We start from the raw sequence: 27,203 nt of genomic DNA, 5'->3' as shown, positions 1-27,203 counted from the left end.
GCTTTCTAATATACCTCACTGCAGAGAGGCTTTTTGCGCTCACACGTTGTTCAGCCTATAGTGATTAGACATTACTATATATTGAAAATGATGGGATGTTCTGTTTTATAGGAACTGTGACTATAAATTGTCAGTAATTACTGAAACAGTCCCATGTTTGAATTGCTGTTAACTTCTCTTCATCAAGCTGTAGATTTTATTAGATGCAGGACATTACAGTCAGCAGATGAACAATCATACTGTGACAAAAGATCCACTTACTTACCTTTAGTATGTCTACACCCATATACCCAGTTGAAGAAAGTAGAATTATCATATACAGAGTATTATATAGTTTGGTATTTAGTTTTCCACTGAACTGACTCTCCTCTGCAACAGCCCCTGCTCCAAAAGGGTCCTGTCCCATCAATAGTTGTTGCAACAATTAAATGTCACATCCCGCCATTGCCCTTCTTCCACATGGTTAATGATTTTACTCCCAAGTGTGCAGGCATCAATACACAGCAACTGACATAGAATCATTTATATTTGCAAGGCTCTACTTTTGAATTCACTCTGTCTTGTGGACTTTTTAAAACTGAAATTATAGTAAGTGGGTCACAAAAACACGGTTACTTGACAGTGTTCATTGACATAGTGGATTTGTGTTCTTTGCACTGATGTTTTACAATTTAAATTTCTACCATCCGAGAGGCATTATAGAACCCTTCACTGACGCACTAACAGACTGAAATCCAGCTTCTTTCCTGAGCTTAAACTGACTCACTGTATTATATTTATATATATTTTCTACTCTGTTATATCGGCATCTAACCCATGTGCATTTTACTAATATACAGTACTAAATTGACTACTGGAATGCTACTGTATTATATATACAATGTGTGCATTCTTGACAGGATGCACATGGTAACGGATGATGTAACTTAGCTAACACAATTTCTGCAATGTTTGTGACTACCTTTAACGTACTGCATGTTCTCTGCATGTTTTGGACTGACTTTAGGAATGTGGTACTGCAATGCATTATGTTAAACTGACATCTGATCGTTCAATAAAAGACTCCATCTAAAATAGTGACACAGAGTCTGGAGACCGGTGAAATGGGGAAGCCTGGCTAAGTCCCAATGTAGCAAAATCCCCCAACCAGCACCTACCAAAGCTCAGTAATGAGAATGGTATATGGTATCTTGTTTAATTTGTACAAAAAACAGAGCTATATGAACAACAAGGCAGATGACTTCTTTGATTCCTGGGTGTTTTGCTAGGAGATTTTTATATAAATTAAACAAACTACATGTTTTAGGAATGATTTTCATAAGTTCAGGTAGTCAAGCTATGACCAGGCTATGCTGCAGTTAACTACTTTGCTTTACAAGCTACTTTTTTCATTTTGCTGTTTTTTTCCTTTACGTGCCCTCACCCAGTGCACTCAGAAGGCAAAGCTCTGCTGCCACAGGGTGGAAAATGACAACTGGGTAGTGTTAGGGTAGCAAAATGGTTGCCATTAGATGCTGTCATTATCATCAAAGCCTCATCAGCTGACAGGGAGACTCGAGTGGAGAGAGAGAGAGAGAGTGTGTGTGTGTGTGTGTGTGTGTGTGTGTATTCAGGCCTGTGAGAGTGAAATAAAAAGAGATTGCTGCCAGTCACTTTGTTGGGAATCATTAGATGCTTTGAACCTTGTTTCAGAAGTGAACCAGCATCTTTACATATTTACCCCCCTCTGATCCTTTGTAAAGCTAATGATTCCAGTCTAGAGGAAGAAAATTTGGCACCTCTTTCCTATTTGCATTTTTCATTTGCATTCAACTTAACCATCTCTGGAGAGTGTGTTTCTTTGGTGTGTAAGTTTGTTCACATACCTTTATTGTCCCTTTATTGCACAAACTTACATTTTGCTTTGTTATTGGACTTTATTTTGAGAGCTTTCATCTTTGCCAGTTCAAAGACATTGGCAGCACATTGGCATCAAACACACACAATTTCATTTTATGCTTTTAAAGCATTGCTGAATGGACTTTTACTTTTTCTGGTGATGTTCACTGTTTTTGACTCCAAGAAATAGCTGAATATTACAATCTATCCATACAGTGTGCCTTCCCCTCTGATTCTAAAATCTCTGAATGCATGAGGCACGGCTGGATAAGTCAGTAATCATTATACCCATGCAGTCTCATTCTTTATAGCCCCCCATTTCATTTTTGCTAAGAACTGAATACTCTAGATATCCTTTAAATCAATAACATTACTGTAAATTCACTCTAGGAGAGACATAGAGCTACAGTATAAATCTCTTTTCTTGCTTGGGTTTGGGAAATAAAATCAGCAAAATATTTAACTGTAAACCAGTATCTTACAAAAACTGGCCATGGGGGGTGGGAGAAGAGTGACTGACTAGGAATATGTGGCAATAGGCAAAAGTCTAAAAATAGAACTCATGAGCAACTTAGACACATTTTGAAAGTGCTGGAGAAGTGAAGATGAAACAGCATATTTTGCTTTGATCACACCCAAGAATCTTCTATTTTATTACCCAATTAAAAAGTTATGACTTACCTTCTGTGTCACACTACCTCACACTACTATTGTTGAAGTGCTCTGCAGGGATTTTGTTTTAGTTCCAATTAAATTTTTTACTTTTTCTTTAGTGGTATGTTGGTCATAGAATCCAAAAGTAGGTTTAGATAAGACAATAGGGGAAGTTTATTGTGAGATGTGTCATTTCTTAATCTTTCTAGTTAGCCTTCTACTTTGAGGCCTGCAGAGGTGTCTTCTTTATTACAGTAAGTAATTTTTGTCTGTAATTAAGTCCTTAAAGTTATCTCAAATTAAATGGATAAATCTGCCAGTGCATTAAAAAGTTTTAACGTCTGTTAGGCCCATCTGATTGTTTTAAGACTTTTTAGTAATATTTTCGAGCAATCTATTAGCAAAAATGGAAGATGGTATTCGTAAATATGTTGTCATTATTGCATAATCGCCAGAAAATACCAACTGGTGCATTGTCTTAAATCATATAATGAGCCTTTTAAATCTACATATGGAGTGGGTCTCCCTTCACAGAGGCAGCCATGTTACACAACCATGTTTCTACAGTAGCCCAGAATGGACAAACCAAACACTGGCTCTAGACAGGGAATTACCACATTTCACATTTTCAACATTGCACCTTTTAAAAATCAAATCAAATGTAATTTTCTATTCTTTATTGTGACTAATTTCTATGCAGATAATGTAACTGTCTATATGTGCAAATTCAAAGAACAAAACATTCATTTGGTGCAGTTATGTTTTTTATGTTGAACCTGTTTTCTAAAGTTTGTTCACAAGTAAATATCAACTTTACAGTGCAGAATATTGAGAACTTGGCTTTCGTCAGTGCACCCTCAAAAACAAAAGGGAAAAAGGAAAAGCAAACTATAGAATAGGGAAAAAAATCACTTAGCCACAATGTAAATCTTAGATCTCTGGAATATTCTTACAAAAGTTGTTTGTACTCAGACTAACATAAAACTCAATGTACAACTGAGGTAAAGAGTTTGAACACAAGGGAAAAGAAAGAAGTCAAGAAAACCACATTTATTTCCAGCTTTAACAGTGTTTGACAGCACACAGTCATATTTCATTGAGCAGCTAGCAGGGACTGCAGCAGGCCTACTGAAAGTCTTAGTGAGTTTCTCAGCTGTGACTTTCTCCCAGCTGACGGTTGAAATTTGTGGCATTTGACTGTCACCTTATTGATCTGCCTGGTATCACTGTCATTTATGCAAACTCCTCCAAGGGTATAAACCCATCGACCCAAAAAGACAAGGAATATTCACTGCTACTAGGCTCCCAGTCTTCTCTCACACCTTAAAAAGATGCACACATACCAACATTTACCAACCAACAATATTCAGTAAAAGGAAGCACGCTATTAGTCCAAGCTAGAAATTTAAGTTGAGACTCACAAAAAATCTGAATTAAACAAAATTTAGACTCCAATGGATCAAGTGAATGCATAATGTGAAAGGCATTACTATTTGGTGGAAATAGCTGTGCATTTAGCAGCAAATGAACCAGAGCCAAGAATTCCCTCATGGGTTGGTGGAGACAAAAACAAAGACAAAAAGATTCACATTTGCCACACACAAGTTCAAATGATTGCTAATATTAGTTCATTTGTAAATGAACTAGAACAGATATCTAGAACAGCCCTCATAATCTTTGCTTTTGCTGTCTGTAAGTCAATGATGGAATGTACACAGTTCAGATACAGTCTGATAGATAGATAGATAGATAGATAGATAGATAGATAGATAGATAGATAGATAGATAGATAGATAGATAGATAGATAAACTTTATTAAGCCCCAAAGGGAAATTCAAAATTGAATGGGAAGATTACTGCATGGCACATCCATGTAGTGCAGCTCAAAGGGTTATGCAGTAAGCTGTATGTACTTCCTGCAGGCCACACAACACCACGACAGAGAATCATAATTCCGCCTTAAGGCCTACCTTAATAAAAACACAGTCTGTGAGTAAGAACTGCCTGAGAGGATCAGTTAAGGCTAAATCAGTCCCCCAAATGGTGCTGGAGTTATCACAGAGCCTCAATACTTAAAATGTTGCTGCCTTGCCAGAGTCCATATCAGTTGATCATTGATTGCAATATGCAGCCTCTCAGGCAGCGGTTGTCATTCTTATACACACAATCGTGCCATCTCCTATCTGTCTCTGACCTTTTGTTGGGTAAATTACACTGATAAGGTTGGACATGGGCGCACTGGTTCATGATCTTGACAGTCTCTGCTGGTGTGTGTGTTTACTTTGATAATCGTGTTCATATACTTCTGTTTATTATTTTGTGGTTGTGTGTGTGTGTGTATCAGCAGAGCCTACAGCAGTATGATTAGTACATCTGCAGAAGTGTGCCTATGACTCTTGTAAACTGATGGAGATTTTAGCTCCTCTAACTGTTACGTCTGCTTGCTTCACTTTCTAAGCTGATGAGACTGAGCCGGCTGAATAATTCAGACGTGAAGGAAAAGATGTTTTATTTCAGGGCAAGCTGAATTTTCCAGCTTTATTTGGCTCCTTCCAGTTTGTCTTTGATCTCGGATGTTTCATTCCTCATTTGTGAACATAAAAAAGCACTTGACATGAGAGGTTCAAATGAAGGTACAGATTGTAAAGCCCGCTGGGATAAACATGTGTTTTTAGTCCATATAAATAAAGTTTACTTATGTTATGACCTTCTTTCTGCTTTTGATTTAGCACTTATTAAATCATACCACTGTGGTCATAGGGATAGAAATGTTAGTCTGTTAGCCAGTCTGGTACTTTGGTCCAGACTGATGTATTTAACAGCTATTAGATGGATTGCCATAAAATTTTGTAGACATTCCATGGTCTGCAGCTGAAGAAAGTCCAATTTATAGATCCTTAAATATTTCCTTTAGCACCATTATCAGGTCAAAACTTGAATTTGTCAAATACTGATGACCCATAGATGCTGCTGTCCATTACAATGGCCGCCATGTTGGACAGGCAGTGTATTGCCTCATAATGCATGTTTGTATATGAAGGCAGGAGGTCTGTCCACAATTAAAATAATCATGTTACACCTAATTTCCAATTGATTTTCCAGCAGGTTGGTTTATTACAAATGTCAGAACTGATATTTATAGTATTAGATAGTTGGATACTGGTTATGTTAAAAATGTGGATTTTCATTCCAATACACTTGCAGATTGTAATACTGATGTTTGTAAAATATTTCAGATTAAGTTGCAGTGCTAACAGCAAAGTCCTGATGATAATTGGTGTAAAAAGATGATGATAATGATTTACGGCTTAAAAGAGGGTGTAAGAAAGAAATGACAAAGGAAACGGTAAAAATGTGTCCAAAGGAATTAGGTTTGAGATGAAAGACAGATTATTAAGAACCCTTTAAATATCTGGATATATTTAATATGCAGAATAAAATAATTCACATTAACAGGTCAACAACATCAAATGAGGGAGTACCTCAGGATTAACATTTGTCTTAGCTTCTCTGAATGAGCAAAGCTCTGTAGCTGTCAGCAAAAACAGAGTGAGTGTGTGGGGAATAAACAAATAGGAATTTAAAATAGCACCACCACTTGTCAAAGTAAATCCTTACATCTCCCAACAAGGCATAAAAAGTGAATGTCATTGTTTCAGAGAAAGCTTTTGCCCTCCTTTTTCTCTCTTCTTTTCTCAGTTCGCCTTTTCTAATTCTGTTGATGGACTTTGGTTCAAAGTAAACAAAGGCTCCTTAGCACCATTGCACAGTTCAGTGTGCTGAATTATTGACTTTTTTTTTTCAAAGCCACTACACACAACTTCGTTTCTCATGGCAGAGAGAGAAGCAGGGGAAGAGTACCTCATGGTTTTTCATGCGGATATGTAGAACCCATTTCTGTGCTCTCCCTCTCTCTGTCAGTGAGCAGAGGATCATTCTGCTGTCAGATTATGGCTCTCTGGATAGCTGCATGTATTTTTGGGACAGCTTTAAAGGTCAATCTTATGCACAACAGTTTGCCTGGGATATTTTTATCCCCAGTAATACACCACTGACCAATTTCTAATTTATGACTGTCACTGGTGCTTCTGAGCTAATAGCAGGAACATCAATGTATCGACCAGAAGCCTTTCTGCAGAATATAGTGTGTGCAGCTGTATACCAGTGACATACAGTACCACAGCTTAAATCTAGAATTATACAGATATAATAGAGCAGTTATTTGATATTTTCCAGCTGGATGCATGTCTTCATTACATTTAATCTGTTAGCTGATTTGAGTTTTAATGATAGGTCTAAACACTAAAACAGTCACAGCTGTTTTGAGTAAACTTACTTTAGTACAAGCTTATCCAGATAAATCAATTCTTTATAATGGTATCAAGGGAAGGATTTCAAGTTTACAGTATGATATTATAAATGCTTTATGAGAAGTATTCCTATCCTGCAAAGAATATATTTAAGGATATTTAATGTCTTCATGCAGCTTAATTCTAAAGTCATCAGTATCGACCTTCCTCTCATCTTAGAGCTTTGGGCTTGCTTGTTTTATCTTCATGCTATGATATTCTGCTGTTTTATTTCTAGTGTCTGCTACTATATTGTCTCCCACCTGTATTAATACAGTACTTTAACTCCTTATGTTTGCAGGTTATCTATGCACTGAACACAAAAAATGATGAGCATGAGGCAGCCATCGCCACTCTGAAGGAGGCCCATGAAGAGGAGGTGCAGCAGATCCTCTCTGAGACCAGAGAGAAGATTCTACAGGTTAATGTTCTTCCCTTTATATTTATTTTTTATCATTAAGTATCTGCTGTCATGTTTTTAAATTCAAAGCCAGTGCGTGAAAACATTCTACTTCTGCTACGTTGAAAAATGTCAGACTTGGTTCATGTGGACCTTGAGTTTAAATGCAAGGAAAGCATTGTTTATCATTGATTTTATTTTTTTAAATAATCTTCATTTGAAGTGAAGAAAGAAAGTAGTTCTGTGGATATACATGAACATTCAAATGAGTAATCACAGCTTCTGGGGAGGAATATCTAATTTAATATAATTACTTTTGGAATAATTGATAACGGGTGAGCTATTATTACCTTTTTCCTCATTAAATATCTGAATTAGTGCAGAGACCTGTATTCTTTGGCATGGGTATAAGAAGGTTTGGATTATTTTGGACCATTAATTTAACACAGGATTTAAACTGCAAAAAGGGACTCACTGGTCACATTTAGATCAGTCAGTCAAACTAAGAAAAAGTCTTACATTCATCTATAGCAGTTGCACACTATCGCATGGAAGCCGAGATCACATTTATAAAGAACTCAACAATATTGGATCAGCTGAATAGTTAGACCTATATTGCAACTAACCAGTAACTAACCTTGAAAAGCTACATGCTATATTCTCCACATTGTCTACCTGGGGGAAGGTTCCCTGGCGTACTTTTAATGCAATGTAAAGGAGTGAACTGAATAGACTTATTTACTCTTTTGATTTGTGTATCATAATGAGCTGAACTAAGGTTAAATCTAAAGTGGATTTCAGCCAATACAGCAACTTTAATTAAAGCTAAACTCTATAATGCTTATTTACTGTGACCAAGGATAATTTATTTACTTTTACTTTCAGATGTTCAGTCCTTGTTAGCAGAATTTCTTAAAATGTCAGTGAAGCTTGGCTGAATTTGAACGATTTCCTTTTTTAATTTTCTACCAAATGACTGCATCTTCAGTGTGGCACATATATCCTCTGATTGTGTATGTCACAGGTGCAGGTTAAACATTTTCATGTCCTGGTCATTAATAAAAAAACAAATTGGAGGACACAGTATATTTAAATAAACTCTACACATTTGTTCCAGTACAAGAGTAAGATCAGCGATGAGATGGACCTGAAGAGGCGGATTCAGTCCCTGGAGGAGTCCGTGGAGCTACATGAGAGGATGAAGAGACAGGCGCTGGCTGAGTTTGAGAGCTACCGTCAGAGGGTCGAGGACATGCAGCTTTGCACTGAAGCTCAGGTAGATGGAGGAATGCTGTGTGTTTGGTGTGTGTCTGTGGTGAAAGGCAGCTGTGTCTGGCAGGATGCAGATAATCAGCACTAATGTTTGTTGCTCTGTTTTGCTGGGAGGCTAAAGAGTGTCCCTCGGTCAGCATTATCTCTTTATTTTGGTCTGGACATTTATTGTGTAGTAGTAGTAGTAGTAGTAGTAATAGTAGTGTTCAGGGCTCTTTTAAACCCCATTTTATTTGTGTCTTGTATCTGGATAAAACCCATATGAGCTTTAATAGACTTACCCACATGTATGTACTGTACCTCTGTTGGCCAGATCACAAATATAATTACAATCTTTGTTGTTCATCTCAGGCTACATGCAAATTATTGTAACCCAAGAGACTTGTAACAATGCACCTGAAGCTGTTTGTTAACACAAACACATGGATGATATTCACACAAGTTATTCTGTGTCTAAAACTGATCCCTAATCACATAAACACTACAGTTGCTTGGCCCATCTTCTTGATGCTCTTGTTTATAAAGCCTAGGAGTCACTTTAGGTCAGTTAAACCAGGGAAATAATAGATATTTTCAATTTGTTGTTTGACATTAATCTGTAGTTGGTTTTATAGTCAATTTAGAGCAGTCAGCCAGACTGGCAGCTTGAAGGTCAAATTTCCCTGATCCAGTATATCACCTTTTTAAAAAATCTATCCACTGTGAAAGAAGTCTACAGAAATCAATTGATCCTCCTGATAGCTTAGTCCTGAATTCCTGTCTTCTCTGGCAGCACACACAGCGTGTTGTGTCCATGTCGAGGGAGGTGGAGGAGATGAGACGGTCTTTTGAAGAGAAGCTGCGTACGTTCAGCCAGGCCCAGGCCCAGTTTGAGCAGGAGAAGAGGGCTGCTCTGGAGGAGCTGAAAGCCCAGCACAGACAGGAAATCCAGGAGCTCCTCCGCAGCCACCAGAGTCAGAACGCGAACTACAGTAAAGACCAGGAGAAACTGGGACAGCTCCACAAAGCTGAGGTAACCCACCACAACTGCAAAAGTAGAGCAGCTGCTGAAAGCCACAGTAGCTGAATCACTATGGGGAGGACCAGGAGAAAGTGGGGCAGAAGTTTTTTAATGTTTTTGTACAAGCCAGTAAATTAACCTGGCACATCAAGTCTAGAGCACAACAGTTCAACAATAAGGCCTCTGCCAACAGGAAGCACTATGTACATTTTTAAGTGGTTTTATCTATCACCTCCAAATTCAAACTCTATCAAAGTAAAGCTGTTGTTCACATGTTTTATTGGTTTGTTACAGGTGGACTCTTTGACAGAGCGGGTGGAGGAGCTCAAACAAGACAAGAAGAGGCTGGTGGAGGAGTATGAGGCCAAACTCAGCAAGGTACTTCAGCCACTATAGACAACATTTGCTCTTTGTGCTTTTGAGGGTGGAGTATTTGACTGTAATTACATCCCTGCAATGGTCTAAATAGCTACACAGATGAAGAAAAGTTCTAAATTGCTATCAGTTTTAAATAGTAATTCATTTTCAAAACATCAACTTCTTTTAACATGGCGGTGTTACAGCCAGTATCTCTATATCTAATACTTTTAAAATGAACTCTTTCCAAGTTGCTGTTAAAAGTAAAATATTCTCTGTGAAACATTTTTCGATAAATAATGTTTTTAAAAAAAATGAAAATTACATTCATTGTCATTCCTAGGTTGACCTTGCTGAAAGTGAGGGCTGTGATAAGCAGATTCATGTATAACGAAAGCAGAATGGCACAATTTAAGTGCTGCATTTAGAAGCTATTAATTTTAATAAACACCATCCTTACTGACAGTCACACTGTCAGCCAAATTATTCTGGCCTCAGATTTCACTTGCGTTTGCTGCTCGAGCATGAGATTGCATTATGATCAGAAAGCGTTTTAGGCTGTCCAAAATACAACCCAAAATTCCATGAAGACAATACATTGTCCAGGCTTCAAGCTAACTGTTCTAATTTTATTTATTTATTTATTCATTTTTTTAACCTCCATTCAACTATTTAAGTTTAGGAAAATATAGATTCACACCAGTTTATTTGTCCCTAGGCCCAGGCCTTTTATGAACGTGAGCTGGAGGCCATGAAGAGAACCCAGCAGCTTACCACGGACAACCTGTTGGCATGGAAACGCACCGAGGCTGAGTTGCGGCGAGAGTTTCAGACTCAGGAGGCGGCGCTGCAGAAAACCCTGGGAAAACTGAGAGCTGAGCTGGCGAGGGTAACAGATGAAGCTCGGGAAAACCGGGAGAAATCCCACAAGCTTCAGGCATCACTCACAACTGCTGAGAACACCATCAAGGTGAGTGTGAAACCCCAACAGCTGAGTCAAACACCTCACCTTCCTCTGAGTCACACACCCAGCCTATAAAAGAGACATAAAAGACTTGAAAGGACAGACAACTAAAACAGTCTAGAACATTGTGTGATGTAACAGAACGAAGTTATAAATAGGATTGACCACACTCAGATGCCTTTTTTATTGACAGACACTAAAACATGTCCTTTGGAGTTAATGTTAAAATTGAGATATAAATTGTTATATGGGAGAAAAAGAGATAAAATGCAAGTAATATCCACTTTACATGGGCATTCCAGTGTTAATACTGTTATTTAGTTGGGTAAAGTAGATTAATTTTTGACTTCCTATACCCTGACTGTAGCCACCATCTAAACATCATATATAATAGGCATGCCACGCCGATAGCTGTTGTTTTTCAAGTAGAAAAATACAGCTGTATTTGTCACAGATATTAATGTTAGCATTTGATTATTTTCTAAAGACTGCTAGTGCAAAACGCTTATTTTACAAATCTGGAATATGACGCATTTCCCAAGTACATTTTAAAGTGTGTAAGTACTTTGGAGTATCCACACATGATCACCCACCATAATGTTGATATTTGCTCCAGGGAAGCCGGTTAAACTTTGCCTGTTGTTATGATATCCTCTAAGATTTGTGTGAAATTAGTATTAGGAATATATTGTGCTGTTGCTAAGGTAATATCACAGTAACCATGTAATAACAGCCTCAGTATATGAACATATCTCTTAATCCTTCAGCTCCTACTGAGAGTTCATTGTTGGAAGATAATAGATTTTAATTTAGCCATGACAAGCTCACAGCAGATATTGTAATGCTTGCTTTAATCATGATAATGCATATCTCAGGCCTTGTTATTCTCCTTACCTATACTTAGTAATCATCAGGTTTCCATAAAGGTAGCATTTTGCACAAAACGGGTGACTTTTTTAGACTCTCTCTACTAAGTTTCTTTTCACCAAATGAAAATGTTCCCTCATCTCAGAAGGCATGATTACAGTATTGGCACATTACATGGTAGTATCAACTTAACACCAGTTTTAAAGCACTTGTGTGTGCTGTCAGGCTGCTTCTCTGTCATCCTCCTTTAGTTGATGATTTAGTAGGCAAATCTCAAATGCAAGCAAATGATAGCTTGGAGTAACTTAGACAGACATAATTAATGGCTGACTGTTCACAAGCTTCCGTTAGAATGTGGATGCCAAAAATACAAATTATCCCTTAAGTGAAACACTCTGCTGAAGCTATGTTCAATTGCTTCTATGACAGTCTATGGGCATAATACTTTATTCTCAGGTAAAGCCTGTCTGGAGTGGTTAGTGGAAGCTTTTAGTGAGATAAATCAATAAGTCTTCTAAATCACAGTTTTCAGGGCCTTTTATATTTAGATGTCAATGCAAGATCCAGCCATGTCCAATGAGGATGACTGACAAAAGTGAGGCTGGGTATATTGCGCATGTGTGCATATAAATATGAATCAGAGGCATCAACTAAATATCTATAATAACATTCCTCATTTAGCCCAGTCAATTCAACAGAGATGCTGTTAAATAAACTGTTTTTACTGCTCTGCACATGAATGTACATTACACTGGAAGTATAGGACTATTGGACCTCAATGTATTCTCCAGCTCTTAATCAAAACATCAACTACATGCCTTACTCTCAAAGTGGGAAATGGTTCTTGTAAGAAGAAATATATATGCCCACATACAGAAATGTATTCATTCTTATCCTAAGCTAAGACCTGACCTTGGTCCTGAAACCAAATATAATCCCTCAAACAGCAGGTTAAAGAAAACTGATAAATTTGACCCGTTTGCTGAAACAGATATAGCCCCTAAGGTCTAATACCCAAACTCTCTCCTTGAAAAAATGTACAAGGACAACCAGACACCCACACAAACTAATTATGGAAATTTTATTTAATATTAGTCACAAAGTGCAGCTACCTGCAATGAGCTCATCAAGGAAATCAGCATAAACACAAACACACACACACATATCAAGTCTAATTTATGTGTGCCTCACCACTAGTTATTCTCATACTAAGGTTTCATTGTTTTAACCATAGCAGCAGTAATTAAGTTAGAGGCAGGTTGCTTGATGGGATTGAAAGATGTGAAATTACATCTCATGAGTTCTTGCAGAGTGACAAATTGCACAGCTGTGTATTCTTCTGTGTGTATATGTCAGATCCCCCCAAATCCACATAGTTGTTATTATCTGAGCAGAACTCAGCCTTTACTTACTGTTGTTGATCCTTAGTATTATTATGTCACTGGCATGTTCAGGTCTAGCCAGCCTGGTATGGTTGTCTGAAATGTCTTGTTACAGCATACAGTATACAACTAGAACTATTTACTCCACTTACTACATCGTTGTAATATAAACATATACCATCTGGGTTTTTATTTATTAGTATCTTGAAACAGAAGATGTGGATTTCCTTCATCCCAGTGATTGCATATTTTGTTGGACTTACAAAAACAAACAAACAAAAAAAAAGCTCATACAGCAGGTGGGAATTTCTAAAGTGAAAACACCAAACATTTATTCAGGTTTTACTTCAGTCAACCCTCTCACTTTTCTAATGTCATAGGATTGAAGGGGAATGACCTAGTACAGAAATGAATCTACCATGCCATCATCTTTTAAGATGAGATGGTGTCAGACGTGGCTGCAATGTTTCAGTGATCTGCTGATTTGATCCATCTCCAGGACTTAAACAAGCAGCTGGATGAGGTGACCCAGAACTCAGAGATTGTGGAGATCCGTCAGAAGGAAGCTGAGTGTGAGCTAGAGGCAGCCAGAGATCGAGTTCAGCAGCAAGCAACTGAAATACTGCTCAAAGCCAGTAAGACCCTCTTCTCTTCTTTCTCTCTTCTCTTTTTACTTCTCTTCTCTTTTCTCTTCTCTTCTCTTCTCTTCTCTTCTTCTCTTCTCCTCTCTTCTCTTCTCTTCTCTTCTCTTCTCTTCTCTTCTCTTCTCTTCTCTTCTCTTCTCTTCTCTTCTCTTCTCTTCTCTTCTCTTCTCTTTTCTCTCCTCTCCTCTCCTCTCCTCTCCTCTCCTCTCCTCTCCTCAAAAAACCTGTCTGATCTTGTGTTTTTCTAATTTTTTTTGTATAATCACACTCATTTTTGACATTGTTGCTGCATTCTAGCACTTCAACTTAGTGAACACAGTGTTACCATAACTAATAGAAACTATGGCCAAACTACACAAATTAGATCCAAGTTCTAATAAACTGGACTAATCCTTTGAGGCCAACAAATTTTAGCCTCATTAGAACAATACATATGTCTACTACAGAACAAAACTAAATTACTTCCCCTCCTGGAAATGGTCTAACATGAACACAATGTATTGGCTGAATGAATGAGGTGAAATGAAATGGCCATTCACACAAAACTACTGACACTAACAAAAGAGTAAATGGAAGTCCAAGGATGCAAAAAGAATACATTTATTTAATATATAAAATGTGACACAGTGGAAAAATGGGAATAAAAAGCCAAAGGACCAATATCAGTACCAGTTCAGTGGGATTATCAGGATAAGAAAATTTACTCCACTGGCAAAACTCATTGTAAATCCAGGCCAGAGTTCAAATATGACATTTGCTGACAGCAGTTTATTTTGCATGTGGCGGTTGCATGAATAAGAAATCTCCAAGAATAGCAATATAGTGTTTGCATTGTTCTCACACCTGTTGTCTCTGTCCTGTCATAGGTCAGATAAGCAGCCTTCAGGCCACCCAGATGACTCAGGAGGCAGCCATCAGGGACCTAGACAATGAGCGCAGTCGGCTGAAGGACAAGGTGCTCAGGTTGGAAGAAGAGAGGGAGGCCCTACACAGCCAGAGCCAAACCCTTGATGAAAGACAGAAACAGCAGATCCAGTCCCTGGAGAAGGTGTGTGCATTTGGTGGTGGTGTGTTTTGTATTCACATCAGCCCAAAACAGCTATGTTATAAATAACCAAAAAACATCAGGATGCTGGAACTGAACCTGTAGACTTTGCTCCAGACCTGTTTATCATGCGTAAAAAAACTAAGAAATTCTGAGCTCATGTTGCCTGAAGTACAAGTCCTTGCTGGAAAAACATGTTAGGCCTACATTTAAACCTTCAAAAAAACTCTAAAATATAATTAAGATGCGGTCTAGGATTTTAGGAGATTAAGAGACCACTAAATATATCTTGAGATGAATATATCATTCTTGGTGCTTGACTGTAGGCATTTTTGAACATAACAATTTTACAGTCAAAGAAGCTTGATTGCATACCATAACTTTGTATAGATCATTAGTTATTGTTGTCATGGCTAGTATGTGTGTGTGGTTTTTTTCCTCAAAAACCCTCTGTAAACCCCAACATTTGACTTTTTGAAGAGGAAAACACAAAAGCAAAAAACCTTTTGTTCAGACACTGAAGCAAATCTAGTACTTGCCCAAAAATAATACTATAGGAAGAGATTTATTTCTTCCATTCTATTTGGTATATTTTACAACATTTACCAACACTTACTTTACAGAAACATTCATCCTCTTGTGAACTTGTGAGGTTTTCCCCAAAGCCAGTCTTTATAGAAGTAAAAGGAGTATTTGACTTATGGTTATATTTCATGGAGTTGATCATAGAGAGCGCCGTACCTTTAGGCATGAGCACATAGCTGTGCAGTAAACACCCCCATTCTTTTTGTTTTATCTTCCTGCCTTTTGTTACCTTTCTGAATACAAGAGCCAAAGAGCAAAAAGTGACCTGTAATCATCAAGCTGCTGAAAGAGTCAAACCTGTCGATCACACTGCACTTACAAACTTTGTGAAAAAAAACAAGCTGCTCCTCTTTTTAAAAACCAAGAAGCTTAAAGGTCAGATGATTTAAGGAGCAGTGTAGTCAGCAGACCAACCATAGTCGACAGTAAATGTCAAGTGTTGCTGCTTCATGTGTGTTTTCCCATCCCTTTATCTCTGACATTTGTGCAGTGTAATCCTCTGGGAGCTCAGAGAGTTCTACCACTGAGCAAGGCTGCTGTGAATTTGAATGTCTTCCTGAGGATAACAAAAGATCCGCACCACTTAAACTTCATGGCACTTTTCTGTTACGGCAGCAGCAATGAGTCTCAGTGCTCAGCTGATTTCTGCCTTAAACAGATTACTCAGTAATCAACAAACCTATTGTTGCTCTTGGTTTTTTAAACATAAATGTTGCATTTAAAAACTAAAACAATAATATCCAAGTAGGTGTTCAGTGGCAGGATTTTGTTTTTGGAGTAGTGGCTTTTGGATCAGTTGTGAACATCAGTAAAACCGCAAAGAAAGAGAACTTTAGATAATCTTAGTGGTTTGACTAAATCATAGATAGCTGTCGAAATGGGAGGCTTGCTTGTCTTTTCTTCTCTCTCTTATTACCACTGTCTCTCCTCATTTGATTTTTCATTCTTTTTTTCTTGTCCTATCTCTACAAAAGTTGAAATTAACCTCCCACGATGCTTTGAAGCCCTGTTTTTTATGTCATGCTGTGGAGATGATTTCACCTCAGGTTTGTTTGGCCATATGATCACAGCAGTCTTGCTCAGTTTGACCAGTTTGATGGACGTTTTTGGGCAGATTTCCAAAACAGCCTTTGGTTTAGAGCAATTATTGCCCACCAATATGATTGCATCCCTGTGGGGAAATTAAACTTTTTTCATGTTGTCGCCACTGCGTGGCAATCTGCCAGGTGCTCTCTCGAGCTAACATGACTGCAAAAGGCTGAACAGAATATAAATTGCACACGTTTAAAGGTACAATGTTCAATATTTAGAACGATCGATTAGCAGAAATGGAAAATAGTATTCATAACTACAGTATGTTGTAATTAGTGTGTAATAACCAGAAAATACCAACCATTACATTTTCTCAATCTTACAACAAGCTTTTTAAATAGACACAGGGAGCAGGTCTTGTTTAATGGAAGCAGCCATGCAGGTATGTAATCTCCTCAAGTGTATTTCAAATGACAGAATACTGTGTTGTTATATACACAGCAGCTGTATTGATCAGTCAGTCTCAGTTATGTTAAAGTTACGTTTTGACATTTTCAAATTACATTTGTACAAATTCTGAATTTCCTCAAAACAGAGACTTGCATCTTTACAGACTTTTTTGTTATGTAAGCAGAATACCTGAAGTGAACTGTAAACCAGAGAAACAGAAAAAAAAGATATCTCCAGCTAATTTTAAATCTCCTTTCATTAGTACTCAGATAATCTTCATATAGAGTTTATTCTCTCGCTTTAGGAGTTTTTTTTTTTGTTTTTTTTTTTTTTGCCTAATGTCAGCTTGTTCATATAACTGCTCCCATGTGGCGTTTTTGGCAAGATTTGGTCAATTAAAACTGTGTTAAACCCATGTAATGAAGAAACAGCTGCTTCCTTGATCAAACCCAAAGTAAATGGGAAAGAAATTAGATGTTTTTTAGTTCCCCGAGAAAAAAATACCAGCTTCTGTGACCATGGCCTTGTTTCAAAATGTACCAGAGTTTGAATGCCAAACTCATTGCACTGTTACTTGATATAGAGGGTATTTGTTCTTGCTTGTCTTCTCGTCTGTCTGTTGCACAATATATGGAGCTTAGCAACAACATAAATCAGCAGGACTTCATTCTTTTTCCTATGTGCCCTCGAAGCTTTGGCTCTTTTCTGCTCCTACATTTTTCCACTTACCTCTGTTATCCCGTGGTTTACAATCTGTGAGGCAACTATGATTTAACCACTCCTGTTGCTTGTACAGACCAGACCCCAACAAATCACTAATCAATATGCTTTTATTCTTATTGCTTGACCCTTACCCACAGAGTGAAGGCAGGAGATAGATCTTTGTACAGCAGACTTCTTGTTGTGAAATAGAAAGAAAATCACGTTCATAATGTAGCTGAAAACATTAGAAATGACTGCCCTACATTTAGCTGCACTAGGTTCCTGGTATTGTGCCTGCTACCCACTGCTAACAACAGTAGTAATAGTAAACGTGTTTGCAAGTTCAAAAGAAGCTGAATGTACAGGATATTTTTACATGCTGCCATTAGGAAATAGCATCCTAAAGTCTGATATGAGAAACGCTCTCATCCTCTCTCACCTGCTCTGCTTTGTATGTAAGGTTCTTTCCTTTCTCCACAATTGTTAAAGAGCCATTACATACATGGTTAATGAAGCATTTTGTTTACATTGACTGGATATATGTATATCCTGCATTATTGCATTATGACATACACAGCACCCAATACATAAAAACCTCATTTTAAACATACTGTTTGCAAATTGGAACAATAAAGCACATGTTTAGCCTGTTGTATATTTGTCTAGTTTGTGTTGTTTAGTTTTCTTTACTGACTTAAATAAATAATTAATATTAAGGATAATTAGCTCTAAAGTACAGATGGTAACGTCTGCAAGGGACAGGTTGTTTCAAATGGCAAAATTGACGGTTGTCAGCCAGAAACAACACGTCTGTTTTTGTTTCTTGCGGTGCGAAATCAAAGCCCCATTGTTTTGACAATAACTCATCATTTCTAGTGCTAAATCTACCACCATGATCAGCTTGACAGGCCTAGCTGGAGTAAGAAGGTAATTTCAAAAAAATCTCCTGAAGCTGAAAACAACAACTGACAAACTCCAACTCTATTTACAATCATAATGGTAGGGTTGTGTTGCCTATTGATTATAGGTTTTATAGCTCCATAATCAATAACTCCATTATCAATAATACTAGATGGAGTTTGCTTCAGAATCTTCTGTTATTGGTATTTAGAAAGAAAGAAAGAAAATGGATGTGAAGTGGTACTAAAGAGAAAATTTGAGATACAGACATACAGAATGAAAGATTGATTCCTTGGCTGTCTCTTAGTAATCACTGGCAATATGGCTGAATTATTTGGCATATGGAGGGAATGTCAGCCCAAGCTCTGTGTGTGTGTGTATTGTCTATGACACTGACTGTTTAGCATATTTTAAATCCATGTTTCTGAGTATATATTTTCTGTATTTGTCAGACCCTGCGTGAGGAGAAGGCGTCCCAAGAGAAGGACATGAACAATATGCGAGCCCGATACGAAGAGGAGGCCAGCCAGAGCAAGGAGTGCCAGGCACGAGCTCTGGAGGAAGTGGCCAAGAAGCACAGAGTGACCCTGGAAAATGCTCTAAACAGTGCCGAGAAAGACAAGAACCGCCTTCTGGCTGTGAGTACACACACACACACACACACACACACGCACAGACACAAACATCTTTTCATGGACTCCAAAGTTAACCAATATGCAGAGGTATTGGCCCTTTGTTGTAAATTGAATATTTTAAAAATCAGTGATGTCCATCTGCTGTTGTTGTTCCAGACTATAAACCCTAACTTCTTCTTAAATATCTGGCATGCATTCAATCATAAAGATATATTATCATGCTTTGTTCCACGGATTGAAAGGAGATAAGAATTAATTTGACAGAGGGTACAAGATGGTGAGTTTTGTGGGCATAATGAATGAAAATCCACAAGATTCATTTTTAGATTGCTGCATCTTGTGTAATCAGCATTTATAGCTCTAAGCTGGGGAAACATGAACAGCTGGATGTTTTAATTGAACCTGCATCATCAAGCTTGGGGCTCATCTCAGGCTGTAAAGATTGTGTCCTTGGGACGCTTGTTTTCTGCAGCTTGTTGGAAGAATGACTCTCTTTACAGACACTAAAGGTGAAAGCACATTTAGTTCATGTTATATTTTTAATGCATTTGCAATCTATTTGGAAATATTTACTTTTCATTGCACTACATTATCCAATGTACTTACTAGGTTGCAGCTAAATGATTGACATCAAAACAATAATTACTTATCCTCCAACTCTACTGTTGTTGGAATCTCATAGTACTTTAGTCTTTAGTCACATATGTTATAGTTTGACACCATATCACAGATCAGTTATGTTGTGTGTATGTATATGGAGGTATAATGACTCTCACACTGGCGGTGGCCTTATGTAAATCTATCCAGTATAACCAAAGTTCAGTACTCTTTGCTGTTAGAAAGTGCTTTCAGGTCTCTCAGCAAGGACACAGCAGCGCTCATTTACTTCCCCACAGACACTCTGTTAGCTGGTTGAGGGATTTCGTCAGGTAACCAACCGTAAACCTGCCTCTCCATCCTCTAAGCTAACTGCATTGTTCAGTGACTTTACCATCTGTTAAAAGACCTGGAGAGCAGCTATTCACTCTGTTTACCTTGAGTCTCTAAATCGAATGTGTTTTGACTCACAAAGGTGAAACTAAGGTTCAAAAACCCTTTCTTTTTTAATTTGGCATTGAAATACAGGTATCCTTATTGTTCCCTGAGAAATAACTGCCTCTAAGCCTTCTAAGAAACATTGTCAGTGTGTAGCCTTGACTGTAAAAAAGTACTACAGCAAAAAAATTGAGAACATTTTTGTTCCTTTTTTATGAAAAGTAAATTAAATTACTATAAGGATTTCCTGTGGCATTACTCAGGGAAAATCAGTATTGATTACAGATAACATTTATTGTATATTAGACTATTGACAATCTTATTTTGTATGTAATTGTAAGCATGCATGGAGAAAGGCATCTTTAAAAGAGGTTGAACATGAGGAATATGCTAGAAATTGGATACATCTGATATATAGACGATTTATATTTACTAAAGCAGGCAGGGAGTCAGGTTCAAGACAAATCAAAAGAGTTAGGGCTTCCTTTTGATGCTGGAATGCTTTCATTTTGTTTAGTGCAGAAACTGCTTGGATTGAATGACTTGACTGAGGATCAATTACAGTTAAAATGACCACTGGGTAATGTATGTGACAAATTTCTGTATGGAATCAAGATGAATTTTTTGCAATTTCCTTCTTTATATAGTTATCCTGAATTTGCTGTTCAAGGCTTAAGTTAAAATGTAATTAAATTATTGTGCTATTATTAAATAAAAAATTAAAGCATGGCTTTCTGTGCAGCTTTTTAATATCTAAACTTGACAGTTAAATAGTTAAGAGCAGGAAGGGTAGCTGACAAAAACAGATCAAGGTTGAACACAAGGACTGAAAATGTAGTCTCAAATGTTTTACTTTATTTTCAGTGATCATGACTACACATGCCCACATCCTGTCAGTGTCAACAAGAGCAAAACCAGAGGCAGTCCAAGTATTTCTCAGTGATCAAATAGTCCTTTTAAAATACTGAGTTAAGGTTTGGGATTTATGCTGCTCACAGTGATGTTTAATATGTAGGCATGACAAGTGACAGAAGCTCAGATAACAGCAAAAATCAATTTGCTTAGGTTGTCTATACACTAAAATACATCAAAATGAGCTATAATAGTGACTAAGAAGCTGGCAAACCCAAAGGAGGAAATGCAACCTTCTGATGTGGGAGCACATTTATATTTATCACACAAAAAGTCAGCAAGGATACCTCTGAGTTCATATAACCTGAGCTAATTGAAATGTGGGTAACCTAGAAGAGCTTCTGTCATATAATGTGATACAACTTTACAAAAGAGATCTGAAAAAAGACACATAAATTCTCAATGAAAACAAAGCTCAGAGATGTGGCAGCCAATGGGGGCCACATATGGCAAGAATGAGCAGCCTGCCTGGTGAGTCACACAGGGTGATAAGAGTGTGTTGATGCTGAAATGTGCTATTTCTGAGCACTGCTAAAACTGCTACTCCTAGCTGAACACAGCAGCTTTCCTGTGTGTAGGAGACAATAAAACACTAATTAGATTAACACGCTACCTACACATGTGCGAATGTGTGGAAACACACAGCAAAAAAATGTGTTAATTTTCAGATCTTTAAATGTGAAAAGTGTAATAAAAATGTATGCAGAAATTCAACTTCTCTCTTGCTTTGCAATACATTTTAACTCACACATTAGTTATAATTTAGGGTTAATAAATGGAAGGTGACTGTGATTAATCACAGTAATTACAAATCTAAAATAAATCAGAAAAGTTTTTGGAAAGTTTGGAAAACGTGGAGTTCTGACATTTAAAGGTGTGCAAGACCTAAAGCTAAATTTATAGTCCTGCTTGTGTACTTATTACATTTAATGCACATAAAACTGCAAGTACAGTATAAAATGAAAGTAAAGTAATCAAAATTAGGGCAAAACGATGTAAAGGAGAAAGAGATGGATGCTAGTGTTGGCTGACAGACGTGACTGGCAGCCAAAGTGTGGTGTGTGTGTGTGTGTGTGTGTGCGTGTGTGTGCGTGCGTGCGTGTGTGTGTGTGTGTGTGTGTGTGTGTGTGTGTGTGTGCGTGCGTGTGTGTGTGTGTGTGTGTGTGCGTCCGTGTGTGTGTGTGCGTGTGCGTGTGTGTGTGTTTCTAAAACTTCCAGCATCAATATTTTACTGCTCCTTACTTAGTACAGAGTGTACCCACCCAAACAGGTCCTAAGCCCATACACACAGCATACACACACTTCTTTGATGGTGCTTTTACACAGCTTTTCTATGTCATATTCTATAGTATATACAATATTTTTACATATCTTTTTAGCTTAAAATTTAAGTGAAAGAGAAATTTGCTCTTTTTCTTCAGCAGATATTCAACTTTGTTGAGGGAATGTGAATTTCTCTTGAAGCTCCTTCAAAGAAAACACCTGATTCATATTATTGTTAAGCCTGTGATCTTGAACATTTCAACCCTGTTTTTTGAGCATGAAGCAGAAAACATAGAAATTCAAGAAGGCTTTGATGATTTCATGGAGACATAAATCTGCTAGACCAGAATAGAAACTCTTGTACAATGTCATGTATTTTTATTCAATGCAACAGTACTGCAATAAATGACTGTGGACACATTACATAAAATAATTTGTAATTGTTGACACTGTGTAAGATGTATTTAAAAAATAGATAAAGCAGTCAGTTTATATTACAAATCAAACAAAATACCATAAACTTTAACAGTAACCTCAGCAGCTCTTTCAAAACAGCATGCACCAACAGGACCACAGCTCACTAGAAATATCTGCTCGTTCTTCTTGTCCTGACACTCAAATAATTCCAAATAGCCAAATTTTAGTAATTTGATGACTCTGTATCTGATGTGAGACGTTACAGTTGTCTTCTAGGGTTATAAACGGGGCCTTGGGACCAGTTTAATGAGCCTGGGGTCTAGCTGCTCCAACCCACAGCCTCCTGCTAATTTGCAGCCGAGACATAGCGTTCCACCAGACTAAAATAGCCTTGTGATGATGCCTTATCTCTACAGAGTCCTTTATTCCAGTCACACACAGTCATATGAAAGCAAGTGATCAAGTATTCCCTTGCATCAAAGTTGCATAATGAGGAAATGTTTAAATGATATTCCGCAGTAGACTTGATCACAGCTGACAGGTACATTAAGAGAAGAGCAGTTTAGGTATGGTTTTCCATACTTATTGGCTATGCTATGCATTCCATATAAAGTACAGACAGTTTCCTGTCTGTCCCTGTACTGAACTTCCATGACCTTATATTCCCTCCATACTAATATGCCCGTAATTTATCATTGTTCACCGCTGCTCATGGTTATGCTGTCAGTGTTGATGCAGAAATGCCCAGATTGACATGGAGGAGGAGGGCGAGTAGCAGCTTTCATTCATTTCTCATTCACTCAGTCCTGCTTCAGTCATCTGTTACAGCTTTTCTGCAAAATCACGACTGAGACAGATGAGAAGAAATTCATCTTCATCCCTCCAGTCTTCATCATTTGATCTTTTGTTTTGTCACGTCTGGTTAATTGTCTTTCCTTTCATCACTTCTATTCTGTCATTACTTTAAAATATAATGAGAGTTGTCTGTGAGAAGTCTAGGTTTGGAATTTAAATGAGAGTGGCTCTACCTCTGTCTCATCCTCTAAATCAAGCCTCAATGTATGACATGAATTCTGATGTGTCATATTAGATTACTCCCCGTCTGACTTTCTCTGTTTTGGGATAACCAGTGGCCAATCATGTCCTTGAAATATGATGTACTCACTGATATAGTTTTAAATTTATTATATATTGTAATTCATGGCTGTGATTTGAGTGTCTGATGTGGTACATCGGAAAAAATTGCTCAGAAATTTCCATATTTGTGTCAGCCAGAAGTCACTTTTTTTAGGGAGGAAAGCTAACACTTCTAACAGTTACTATCAGCCAACAGAGAAACTTTCCTCACCCCTAAGAGGTGTGTAAAACACAAGATGTGATGAAGCACTAAACATGAATTACAGTCTTCACTCTTTCTTCCATTCAGATCAATTTCAGGTTTATGGAACTAGAAGTCAGAGCACTGATTTTTTTTTTTTTTTTTTTTTTTAACAGCATTTCAAACTGCTTTCTCCTGTGTAATAAATAATCATGGCAAATTTCACTGACATTACAGCAGTTTCGCTCAGCTCTAATTGTCTTTGGAAAGCAGCAATCATTGCACACTATAACAGAAATTGTTCCCCATTCATCAGAAAGTATAATAGGTCTTATTATGGTTAACAATGCAAGAGGGCTGTCAAGGACAATGAAATAGTTTGAAGTATTTTCAGAAATTTGTACAGATGAATGCAGTGAATGTAACCTCAAACAAAGAGGAGAGAGGGAGGCCGGTTCTGACTGGGGCAGGTATATGAGGGATTTGATGCTGCTGTCACATTCATTGTTTACCTTCACTCTCTTTCTTGTTTCACAGCTTCACAGGTTAATATGGCTGTACACTATGTACTTCAGTGTGTAACTTTGTCGCAGGTCTTTTATATAACAAACCAATATTTAGATGGTACCCTTTGCTATGAATCAGCATGACTTCACACATAGATGAACCGACACTTCATATAGTAATAGGTAATAAGTGCGTCATAAAGTCATGATTGTTCTTTAAAATATGGAACGCTCAGGGACAATTGACTTGCTGTTTGGTCTTGAAAATGTTTTCCCACATTGCTGTTCTAACATTTTGTCAGAATTATGAATAATTTAAAATGCCCTGGATGAAATGTTAGTTCGCTTCCAATAAAACAGGAATAACCGTAGTATTTGGAGATTTGAAGTGTTTCACCTGAATGTGAATAGAGAATTTACTCTCAAGTTCCTTAATGATATTCTGGCTTTTTTGTTTGTTTTTGTTTTCGTGCTTGATTTGAATGTCTGGTTTTCACAGGAGCTGGAGCAGCAGTTTGAGAAGGAGCGCCTTTCACTGGAGGAGCAGAAGACACTCCTGAAACAACAGTTGGATGAGCTGAGGGAAGAGCTGACCTCCAAACTCACTGCAGCTGATAAGGCGGTAAACTATTAGAAACTAAAGAACTAGATAACAGTCACTTCTGTCTGCAGCTACAGTCTTTCTCAAGGGACACACAAACATGTATCTGAACAATGTGCAAAAAACAAAAACAAAGGTCCTTTCATTTAACTTCAAGAAAATCACCCCAGAAATGTCCCTTGTTGTTGTGTTTTGTGCACTCCATGCCCATATTTAGTACAGTTATACAGTATTTTTAACATTGAGGTAAATAAATAACTATCTTGCCATGTTAGCAAAAAGTCTGTGGACTTGGCTCATTTAAAAATCAGTAGAAATTGTTATTGAATGCATTTTTGATGGAAACTCCACCTCACTCAGCATAAAATGCTGATGTAGTTTCAAGGTTGCTGCCACACAGAGATACAGCCTGAAATGCAGAAAAATAGTGGAGGCTGTGAATGCTGTTCATTCTCTGTAACTGTCCTTCTGTCTGTCTTCCCCTCAGGTATCTCGGCTGCAGCAGGAGGTGCAGCAGGGGGAGCAGGACATCAAAACAGCTGAGGGACAGATCTCCACCCTGAAGGAGGCACAGGACAAACTATTGGAGGAGCTGGACGCCACCAGGGCCCGACTGAGAGAAACAAGCAACCTACTGACTGCGCTGCAGGTCAGACACACAGACACAAGTACACACACTGACTATCATGATCCACTCCTTAGCGCACATACCAGACCTTAATAATCCCAACGGGTTTAGCCTCAATTCTTCATTTCTCCTAAAACCAGCAGTTTATTTGTGTTTATAACCTTCATTTAAGTGTCCAGTCATTTAGAATAGGTTCTTGGAGGGCTTCCCTGTCACCACTGTTTTTGGATTGACACTGCCAATAGCCAGCATTTGAGCTTGTTAATAGCAATGTCACTCCAATAGGCTTTAGCTCTTTTTCACACTACAAAAAATCCAAAAAGTCGCCTGAAGAGCTGGATTCATGTCAGGGAGGAAAAACCTCCGAGGATGGAATTTAGACTACAATGGCACAGTAACCCCTTTCCGCTGAAACCATGGCCTCCCTGCCTGTCTGTCTTTCTCTCAGGGAGAGTTGGAGACCCAAAAGTGTCAGCATGAAGCCAAACTCATCACCACCAAAGAAGAAGAGAAACTTAAGATGGACAAGATGGCGTTGGAGCTGGAGCTCAGATGGACTGAAACACTCAGGTATGTGCACGTGCTTGTGTGTGTGTGTATGTGTGTGCACCTGATGCAAGACCCCCTGGAGGGGGAGGCCCAGAGCTTGTGCGGGGGACACCATAGTGTGTTGTGTGTCTGAAAATACTTATGTTAACTTCTGCCAATTTAAAAGTGAACAAGTTAAGATCTATAGTTTATTCATTTGTATTTATAGTTTAAGGTTAGGGTATGGTTTATGGTAAGGCGAGTAGTGGTTATGGTTAAGGTAGGGGTTGGTCTCCAGGAAATAAAATCCCAGCTGTGTGAGTATGAGAGCAGAGAAGGAGAAAGTGAGTAACAACTGTCTTTGGCTTGTCTTTTAACAAAGACAGAGCATGAAATTAAGAATGGATGGCTAATGTCATGGGAGTCTTTTTGTTTCCCTATTTTCATTTCCCACTCTTACACACACACTTAGGTCAGCCAGCTGACAATATTGACCATGACAGTACATTATCTTTGGAAGGCTATACAATGCCTCAGCTCAATCCACTATTAAAGCTATCAGCTCAAAGTCTTTATTGACGTCCATGGATACTTAAAAAGATACTATTTAAAAATCAAGATGGAAATTGACTGGTTTAAGGCGTGAACTAATGTACTTTTTACAGTAATATTGGCATCCATGAAATTACACTGAGTTCTTCTCACCATTAAACAGTCCCTAAATGGAGAAAAACCACAACGTTCTTAGATTTGAAAAAGGTTTTGTCCATCTGGTGCTGATTAGGATACATTAGTACATTTACTAGCTACAATAACTACTTATGCATAAAAATAAAAATGATCACCTCAAGGGTGAGACCAAATAAATACCAGTGAAAA

General features: G+C 37.9%; 1 protein-coding gene across 1 annotated transcript in view; it reads left to right on the top strand.

Moving 5' to 3' along the window:
* Window positions 1-27,203, top strand: part of fam184ab (family with sequence similarity 184 member Ab) — a 93,621-nt gene that overhangs the window by 31,126 nt on the left and 35,292 nt on the right. Inside the window, exons 2-12 of the mRNA XM_026318665.1 lie at window positions 7,183-7,302; window positions 8,399-8,557; window positions 9,326-9,565; window positions 9,848-9,931; window positions 10,629-10,880; window positions 13,623-13,758; window positions 14,634-14,815; window positions 18,934-19,119; window positions 25,067-25,189; window positions 25,656-25,817; window positions 26,245-26,366. Of these exons, the coding sequence (XP_026174450.1) occupies window positions 7,183-7,302; window positions 8,399-8,557; window positions 9,326-9,565; window positions 9,848-9,931; window positions 10,629-10,880; window positions 13,623-13,758; window positions 14,634-14,815; window positions 18,934-19,119; window positions 25,067-25,189; window positions 25,656-25,817; window positions 26,245-26,366 (1,766 nt within the window). The remainder of the gene's footprint in view (window positions 1-7,182; window positions 7,303-8,398; window positions 8,558-9,325; window positions 9,566-9,847; window positions 9,932-10,628; window positions 10,881-13,622; window positions 13,759-14,633; window positions 14,816-18,933; window positions 19,120-25,066; window positions 25,190-25,655; window positions 25,818-26,244; window positions 26,367-27,203) is intronic.

Source organism: Mastacembelus armatus, chromosome 24, assembly GCF_900324485.2.
Source record: "Mastacembelus armatus chromosome 24, fMasArm1.2, whole genome shotgun sequence".
Taxonomy (NCBI): domain Eukaryota; kingdom Metazoa; phylum Chordata; class Actinopteri; order Synbranchiformes; family Mastacembelidae; genus Mastacembelus; species Mastacembelus armatus.
This window is presented reverse-complemented; position numbering and strand designations above follow the sequence as displayed.